The 9,607-nt window shown below is 39.3% G+C and overlaps 1 protein-coding gene across 1 annotated transcript; it reads right to left on the bottom strand.

Moving 5' to 3' along the window:
• Positions 1-1,607: 1,607 nt before the first annotated feature.
• LOC121568854 lies at positions 1,608-8,929 on the bottom strand. The gene is made up of 14 exons (XM_041879311.2): positions 8,761-8,929; positions 7,995-8,125; positions 7,606-7,740; positions 6,989-7,031; positions 6,801-6,854; positions 6,598-6,666; positions 6,346-6,424; positions 6,012-6,065; positions 5,770-5,853; positions 5,285-5,413; positions 4,996-5,061; positions 4,785-4,895; positions 4,487-4,649; positions 1,608-4,370 (listed from the first exon to the last, which is right to left on the bottom strand). Exons 1-14 carry the CDS (start codon positions 8,810-8,812, stop codon positions 4,326-4,328), a joined length of 1,215 nt encoding a protein of 404 aa, XP_041735245.1. The 5' UTR covers positions 8,813-8,929; the 3' UTR covers positions 1,608-4,325.
• Between the last annotated feature and the right edge of the window lie 678 nt (positions 8,930-9,607).

Raw genomic sequence — 9,607 nt, 5'->3', positions numbered from 1 at the left:
TGCCTCGAAGCGAGCATAGAAGTGGTTTAGCTCGTCTGGTAGGCTTGTGTCACTGGGCAGCTCGCGGCTGTGCTTCCCTTTGTAGTCTGTAATAGTTTTCAAGCCCTGCCACATCCGACGAGCGTCAGAGCCAGTGTAGTACGATTCAATCTTAGTCCTGTATTGACTCTTTGCCTGTTTGATGGTTCGTCGGAGGTCATAGCGGGATTTCTTATAAGCGTCCGGGTTAGAGTCCCGTTCCTTGAAAGCGGCAGCTCTACCCTTTAGCTCAGTGCGGATGTTTCCTGTAATCCATGGCTTCTGGTTGGGGTATGTACGTACGGTCACTGTGGGGACGACATCATCGATGCACTTATTGATGAAGCCAGTGACTGATGTGGTGTACTCCTCAATGCTGTCTGAAGAATCCCGGAACATGTTCCAGTCTGTGCTAGCAAAACAGTCCTGTAGCTTAGCATCTGCGTCATCTGACCACTTTTTTATTAACCGAGTCACTGGTGCTTCCTGCTTTAGTTTTTGCTTATAAGCAGGAATCAGGAGGATAGAGTTATGGTCAGATTTGCCAAATGGAGGGCGAGGGAGAGCTTTGTATGCGTCTCTGTGTGTGGAGTAAAGGTGGTCTAGAGTTTTTTTTCTTCTGGTTGCACATTTAACATGCTGGTAGAAATTAGGTAGAACGGATTTAAGTTTCCCTGCATTAAAGTCCCCGGCCACTAGGAGCGCTGCATCTGGATGAGCGTTTTCCTGTTGATTTATGGCCTTGTACAACTCATTCAGTGCAATCTTAATGCCAGCATTGGTTTGTGGTGGTAAATAGACAGCTATGAAAAATATAGATGAAAATTATCTTGGTAAATAGTGTGGTCTACAGCTTATCATAAGATACTCTACCTCAGGCGAGCAAAACCTCGAGACTTCCTTAGTATTTGATTTTGTGCACCAGGTGTTGTTTACAAATATACACAGACCGCCACCCCTTGTCTTACCGGAGTCAGCCGTTCTATCCTGCCGATGTAGCGTATAGCCCGCTAGCTGTATGATATCCATGTCGCTCGTTCAGCCACGACTCGGTGAAACATAAGATATTACAGTTTTTAATGTCCCGTTGGTAGGATAACCGTAATCTTAGGTCATCCAATTTATTTTCAAATGATTGAACGTTGGCTAATAGGATTGATGGAAGAGGCAGTTTATTCGCCGCCGTCGGATCCTTACAAGGCACCCCGATCTACGTCCACGACATCTCCGTCTCTTCCTCACGCGAATGACGGGGATTTGGGCCTTGTCGGGTGTCTGTAGGATATCCTTCGCGGCCGCCTCGTTGAAGAAAAAATCTTCGTCCAATACGAGGTGAGTAATCGCTGTCCTGATATCCAGAAGCTCTTTTTGGTTATAAGAGACGATGGCAGAAACATTATGTACAAAATAAATTAAAATAACGCGGAAAAACACACATAATAGTACAATTGGTTAGAGGGCTGTAAAACGGCAGCCATCTTCTCCAGCACCGCTGTCTCGCGTAAGAGTGACAGAAGACTAAATAAATCAGAGTTTGATCTTTCCCTCTCCTCCAGAGTGTCTAATTTGAAGAAAACACGACCACATGCTGGAAAGGAATATTTTAATGATAAAAGGAATGAAACGCATATTATAATATTAAGAAGTAATCTTAGGTTCTACATTTCTATTATATAAAACACAAAATTCTGCAGAATAGCCTTCCTAAATTTGCAGGCTATAGTATATATGTATATATGACAATGACAATAATGTGGAGGTTCCTTCATACAAATACATGCAGAAGGTTTGTTTCAAATAATACAAGAGATTATGAGGGACAATTGCATACATCAGACCTGAGTCGTTCATTAAACAATAGTCTTAAGTAACTCGCTCACTTGTATTGGTTGATTATAAGCAATGTATGAGCAGACTGTCAATCCAACAGTCAAAATGCATAGTACCATAAATTGGTAATGAAAATGTAATAAGGAAATCAAACTAAATACATGTGTAAGTTAACTAACCATAAAAAGCATCAGGCGAAAGCCATTCATACATGTATGGGACCAATCCACAGACATGACATATCAAATACATTACAAGTAAGTAAAATAACCATCATCAAAATATGAAGAAAATGAACCTTTTCTGACACCAAGGTTATAAGGTCTCAAAGTAAGTGGGTATGTAATTTGCCTAAGTCATTTGACCTGACAGATACTCTCAATGTGATAAACGTGATAAACATTCTAATGAAACGGTGAACACAAATATCAACATAGCTACACAATTACTGTCTAAAGGTCTGGTATTTTGCACAATGTCACTAGTAGGTGGGGACGTGGGGTACAGTTCCTTCCGCAATAATTGTGGGTAACACTTCCTATGAATACCCTTTTCATAATGCGTTATAAGTGCCTTTATAACACCTTATAATCTATGCATTATACATTATAATGCATGACATAGGCTCTAATGGCTGCTAATAAATGTATGTATATTCCTACAGCATTATAAGCAGGCAGCATAATGCCTTATGATTATGAAGCTAAGTGATAAGACATACATGAAATGCTCTTTAGGAAATGTGTAAACTGTAATGCTCTTTAGAAAAAGGGGTATACTGTAACGACTTCAAGCAGGAGTTCCACACTCCCGTTAAAGGGTATAGTTCACCCAAATGACAAATTACATTTGGTTTCCTTACCCTGTAAACAGTCCATGGAGAAGCTCAGAGAGCAATCCATGCTTTGGTTTTGTTTACCTGGCCACTGTCCTCAAATGCTAACTTTGTAGATCAAATCCAATGTCAAGTAATGTTAAGCCAATATCCCCTTTATAGCATTTTATTCGAGCTTCATGTCCAAATCATCGTAAAATAACTTCATTGAGCTACACAATCAATTGTAGACACTTTAGGATGATTTGTGAAAAATGCTTATATCAGGGTTATTGACTTGGATTTGTGCCACAAATGCTACAACGTTTGCTTTTCTGTGACCAAGTACAGTACACAAAACCAAAGCATGGATTGCTTTCTTACCTTGTCCATAGACTGCTTACAGGGTAAGAACAACAATATGTAATTTTGCAATTTGGGTGAATTATCCCTTTATGCCTTCAAGACAGAGTACATAGGTGAAAAAGGGTGTGCAGTGCAATTGGAATATAGCCTACCATTTAATGAGCACAGAATGTATAATATAATGTTCCTAATGTGCTTTTCAAATATGGCATCTGGCATAGTAATACTTTGCTTCATAAGGCATTACACATCCTGGTGATAATGCTTTATGCAGTTATAGATGTTCATGAGCAGCTATTAGCACCTATGTTGTGCATCATGATGCATTATGCATAGAAGGTGTTATTAATGCACCTTTAATGCATTATAAAGAGAACATCCATATGAAGTGTTCCCTGTTTGAACTGACCAATCATGATTTCCTATGAAAATAGTGGTTTAAATAAAGTCTGATGTAATATCATCTAGAGTCTAAAATGGAGCATTAACTTTCTTTACTGAAAGTAGAATTACAGGTGTGTGTTAAATGTCTGTGAAAATGTTGCTGAATTGGGACAAATTTTGCAAGCTTTTTTAACACTGACATGCTAACTCTCAATTCAGAAATAATGCATAATTGCTTCAGTAAAATAGAGCATCTGAGACTGGGCCCTGTGAGAATGAGGCCTACTCTAAATAACACCTAGTCAATGTTTAGCTCTTTGACATGTCCATAAGACATTGAGACCTCATGACCTTGGAAATGTCTATACCAGAGAGGTTCATGTTTTAATAATCTTTTCATGTGTATGTTACATATAATTGCTTGTATGTATAGTATATCATACTAGTAAGTACTGTATGATCTTACCATACTTTCATATCATTTTATATATAATGTTGTATAGCTAATATGTGACGTGTTGTATCATAATCAGTTATAAGTCGCACTCACTCATTTTCAGATAATAGTAATTAAACATTTAGATCATAATAATTTAGATCATAATAATTTAGATAAGTTATCTAAAAGTTTTGGGCTGTTTTTGAATTTCAACTGATTTCACTAGAATATGTTTCCTAACCTATCCAGATTACAGCTGTCGCATAGAGAATTAACTTAACAAACTGTTGAGGTTTCTGAAAATCACTGTTCAGTAAAGCACACTGTTCAGAATGTGTCTTGGGGTTGATATGACTGATTATGATGAAGCTAGTCACATATGTGTATCTTATAATATGTACTGTATATCATATATTACTGTATTTTATCATATCTTATTAGGTTCTCTTTTGTTATACAAACGTCCACCGCTTGTTACAGTTCTCCTCTTTTTGACTCCATGTTATTATGTCCTTTGTCCTTGGGAAAAACACAAGAGTTACAAATATACTGGAGCAAAAATACAACCAGACCCATTATTTTAGATACCAAGCCAAACAATTCACCAGTTGGCAGAGGACATAAACAGTACTTACTATTAACTCAGGTTTTCTGACTTGGTCCTTGTCCAAGGTCTGTTTGTCCAATAGACCAGTGGTCTCCTCTGCTACTCTGTTAGACATGGGATGTCGTCCATTCATCTGAGGAGGTCCTGGACTCTGTGCATTAGGAGTCGGTTCCTTAGTCTTGTCATTAACCCTGAAATAAGACAACATTCACATTCATGATCCACCAAAACACTGTCCCCTATAGAGACAGAGGCTAACATGAACCAAGGGATGATGGGGTTGGTGAGGTTATCATCCAATGAGTACTGGATGTAGTGAAGTTTACCTGATGTCAGGGGGTTCAGCATGTGTCTTCTGACAGGATTCAGGGTCTGTTCCCCCACTGTCTGCTGGCTTCCTGTCCTCCCCTTCTAGCACGCCTTCCTCTCCTGGGCTTCTAAGGGTGATTATTACATGGATAAGAATTTAAGGATCTGTTTTAGAGGGGTATACATGGTCTACATGTTCATGGCCTAAATTACAGAGGAGTGACTCACCTGCAGAGGAGGGGTGAAGTCTCACCAGCACCCTGACCTGGAGCCCCATCGGTCAGGTGTGATTCCCTGTGGAGTAAGATACAGACTGGATCAGGAAACAGGAACTCAAACAGTTATTGAACCTCCTCTACCATCCCTTGCAACACTTTTGATCCACCACACATAACACTTTACTCCATAGAGGCAGAGACTAACATGATCCATGGGATCAATTCTAAAGGGAGAAATTAGATTGTTATTCAATGGATAATGAGGATCTATTAAAGGAGTTCTCGTGTGGAGAATTTACCTGACAACCTTGGGTACATTCAGTGGAGGGGAATCAGCATGTGTCTTCTGACAGGATTCAGTGTCTGCTTGGTCATTGTCTGACGGCTTTCCGTCCTCCACTCCTAGTACGCCTTCCTCTCCTTGGTCGCTAAAGGAGAGATTATTACATTGCATTTAATGATATTGTTTGGGAGGGGTAATATTTTGTCCATGTCCAAAGCCTACATTACAGAGGACTGATTCACAAATATTACATTTTGTGTAGCATCACATGCAACTTTAAAGGCAAAAGATGGCTGCTGCTACATGTAGTGGATATGAGTAGGGCTCATGGTCTCGTGATGAGGTAGCCCTGCCTGCAACTTCACAATAAGTGTCACCCACGGCCCAACAGGACATTTCTGCTTGGGCTAACAGTCAAAACGTTGGTTTCTCCCATGGGAGACCCGTGTTCGATCCTGCCTGTGACATACACACAGAACAGTGTAAAAGCCAGCATCTCACCGGTCAGAGAGCACCTGTCCATTCGTCTGAGGTTGAACCAGAGTCTCAGCATCAGGAGGCAGGTCATCAGTATGGTCGTTAGTGCTGTAGGAGTAATAAGACATACAGTAATCAGAGTTCACATTTATTATGACCCCTTCCTCCACCACCACAATGTCCTCTATGGAGACAGAAACTAACAGAAACTAACATGACCCCTGGGATCAATATATATCAAGGGATTCTGATGTGGAAAAGTTTACCTGTCTGTTCCCATATTGTTCATCTCAATATCATTATTGGTCTGGCTTGGAAACCTATGTAGTAAGACACAGTATGCATTAAATCAGGATACATTTCTAGTGCACACACAACACTATAAAGGGCAAGGAAATAACTTGTAGATGGTAATAAAATAAACAGAAGATTTCTGACGTAATTTTCTGAGAACACAACAGTTTGGTGGTCTGTAAAGTAAACTTGTGATTGGGGTCAGAACCTTTTTCAGTCAAGTTGTTTTAATACGAAGGGGTGAGAATTGTGTGCCAGTGGTTGTATGTGGAATGTACTGTTGTGTCATAATGAAACTGCCCTTACCCCTTCTTCGGCTTTTTGTACACTATCCAACCAACACCGAGCAACATAATCAAAATTATAATGGGAACAGCAATTACAACTGAAAAACAAGAGACAGGGTTTACAATCAAAGCAACAATCCTAATTGTTTAAATGGTTGAACACAGTTTTGCCCATTGATAATAGCTATGATATTGTTTCAACTATTTCATGTTTTTAAGCTTAATAAGAGAGTGTTACTTTACCACACAATGATCACCTGGACTCACTCACCTGGGATGAGCCATGGGTGAGTGTTGTTATGGTCTTGGTTTTTCTGGTCGGCATCCTGCTTCACATTATCTTAAAAAAAAAAAAGACATAGTTAATGAAATTCATAACAGAGAAGCATTTTGATAACTACCCAACAGAGAGCCACTGGAAACAACAGCCCTCCTTCAATATGCTATGCTCTGTAGTTACAAAGGAACACTCACCTGTAGTTTTATTCTGCCACTCAGGCGATTTCTCCAAAGGCTTCTTTGGCTCATCTAGAACAAGACAATATATATATATATATATATATATATATATATATATATATATATATATATATATATATTTTGTATATATATGAATGTGTGAAACAAAACAACAAACTTGAAAAGCAAAATACACATCTCACCTGATGCACCAGACACAATGATATTGGTCCAATGCTCCTGATTCTGAAATATGATAACATCAATATATTTACATTTTATAATCAAATCGTTAACATGCAACTGGAATGTTTGATCTGGTATTGTACTTTACAAGGTAACTGTACATAGCCTAAACGGCAGTGATAAATAGCCATACTGTCAGAATGCTGAACGTGGATGTGGTGCAGGAATCAGGCGCAGGACACAGAAGCTTCGTCCAACAGACTTTAGTAGACGACAACGAAATACAAACGGGCCTCAAAAGAGCCCGGAGGCGAGCGATTACGCACACCGTGAGTAAACACCAAAATACAATAAGCGCGCACACAAGTGCGAAAACTCTTCAAACAATGGAGCAAAACAATCACAGCACCTGCTGACATGCGGAACAATTACACACAACACACGACTAACAAAACGAGAACTTATAGGACACATAATTAACACTAAACGGAAACAGGTGTACAAATAAGACAAAACCAAACAAACATCGAAAACATACAACGGTGGCAGCTAGTACTCCGGGGACAACGACCGCCGAAGCCTGCCCGAGCAAGGAGGAGGAGCAGCCTCGGCCGAAACCATGACACATACTCACAGTCAAACCACTTATGGCAATATGGTTTACGTTCACACACTCTGGGAGGGTGATACAGGAGTAGTTGACATCAATCACATTGGGTGCTGATGTAGTCTTTTTGTGTTGGCAAAGTTCCGCAAGCCACATAGAAGTCTGTGGAAGAAAAAATACAAAAGTTAAGTTAAAAATCTACCACTCAAAAACAATCTTCTACATGTTTGAATACATTTGTCATTAAACTGTTTCTACTGTCTATATTGAAGTGTGAAAGACAGTCATATTCCTGATTCTATAGTAATCTGATAGTGAAGCCTGTGAATCATGTTGAAACTCCGGTTTGCAAGTCGTACATCATCTGTAGTTGTAGTCACGAGAGTCTTGTGAGATACAATAAACAGATATCTTACATTATTGGAATCCACTGATTCCCACTCCACGCATTTAGGTTTCTCCTTCTCATCTACACAGTATTTGTAAGTATTTCCAGTTCGGAGGCTTGCACAACTAACATTCTTTGTTTCTTCTTCGCCCCGACACCCTGTATAAAAAAAGGAGGAAGATATACTGTATGCTGAAAAACAATTACCACAGCCATCTAGAGCACATATCTTTAATTACTGCTGTTGAAGAGATAAAAATGTCCAGAAGAAACAGCTTACTGTATAAACACAATAGCATATCAACAAGATGGAAATAGTCTGCATCACTGGATGTAGGAAACAATCTCGGTAGGTATGTTTTTTCTTTCTTGAGGAATTTTAAACTCACAATGTCACAAACAATGCTTTGAATGAATAAGAACAGTTCAAGTTTTCAGATCTTGATAAGATAATGATAAACAGGAAGTGGGAGTGCAGGAGAGACATTTCACAACAACTAATATTCGGCTGGCCCCACAATGAATGAGTCACTGCCATTTTGAAAAATTCTGCAATCCTGTGGCGCAGTTTTTATTTTGCAATGTTATCTCTTTCCATAGATAATAAGTAACTTTCTCAAGAGAGTGGCAAATAGAAAATACATAAACAAATGCTCATATAATCGAAAAAGCAATACGACTAGCCTGAAAGTGTGTCTAAAGAAATCTGGCAGAGAAGACTTTAACACAAAGCGTGGCCTCTGGCTATTCAAACATCAGCAATAGATAATACAATGCTAACACTATCTTCTTACCTTGACTTGACAAGAGGATCAGCAAAAAAGTTACAAGATTTGCAACAGACATTGTGGTATTGCAAACAACTTTCTGCTGTAACCAACTGTGTGCCTGCCACCGTGAAGTGCAAACGCGGAAGAGATAGGTTTAACTCACAGTGAAAGTTATGATACAGGAAGAGCTACAGTTAACAATGACATCTGACTCATTGCGGAAGTCTTGCATCATCATTATGCTAAATCTGTTTGAGCTCTAGCACTGATATTAAAAACCTGCAAATAATTGAAACCCTGTTTTCCTTTCACAATTTCCATGGACCTGATTCCTACTAGTGAGGCAGTCTGATAATAGTGTCATGATTCAGTGCACTGTAGGTGGTTTTACATAATGTCTGAGGTCCATAATTCATTACTAGGTCCAGATGACCTTTCTCCTGCCCACGTGACCTGTCTAGGACCAGGACAAACTCAGAGAACCAGAGTTGTACCTAGTTACAGTGGGGGAAAAAAGTATTTAGTCAGCCACCAATTGTGCATGTTCTCCCACTTAAAAAGATGAGAGAGGCCTGTATTTTTCATCATAGGTACACGTCAACTATGACAGACAAATTTAGGAAAAAAATCCAGAAAATCACATTGTAGGATTTTTTATGAATTTATTTGCAAATTATGGTGGAAAATAAGTATTTGGTCACCTACAAACAAGCAAGATTTCTGGCTCTCACAGACCTGTAACTTCTTCTTTAAGAGGCTCCTCTGTCCTCCACTCGTTACCTCTATTAATGGCACCTGTTTGAACTTGTTATCAGTATAAAAGACACCTGTCCACAACCTCAAACAGTCACACTCCAAACTCCACTATGGC

Source organism: Coregonus clupeaformis, chromosome 7, assembly GCF_020615455.1.
Source record: "Coregonus clupeaformis isolate EN_2021a chromosome 7, ASM2061545v1, whole genome shotgun sequence".
Lineage (NCBI taxonomy): Eukaryota > Metazoa > Chordata > Actinopteri > Salmoniformes > Salmonidae > Coregonus > Coregonus clupeaformis.
This window is presented reverse-complemented; position numbering and strand designations above follow the sequence as displayed.

Bases quoted from the DNA above. Each gene is read 5' to 3' on its own strand.
- LOC121568854 (XM_041879311.2), bottom strand. From the start codon at position 8,812: ATGTCTGTTGCAAATCTTGTAACTTTTTTGCTGATCCTCTTGTCAAGT. The intron at 4,650-4,784 runs GTAAACTTCACT...GTCTTATTTCAG, and splicing joins GCTGAACCCCCTGACATCAG to GGTTAATGACAAGACTAAGG. The intron at 4,371-4,486 runs GTAAGTACTGTT...GTTTTTCCCAAG, and splicing joins TCAGAAAACCTGAGTTAATA to GACAAAGGACATAATAACAT.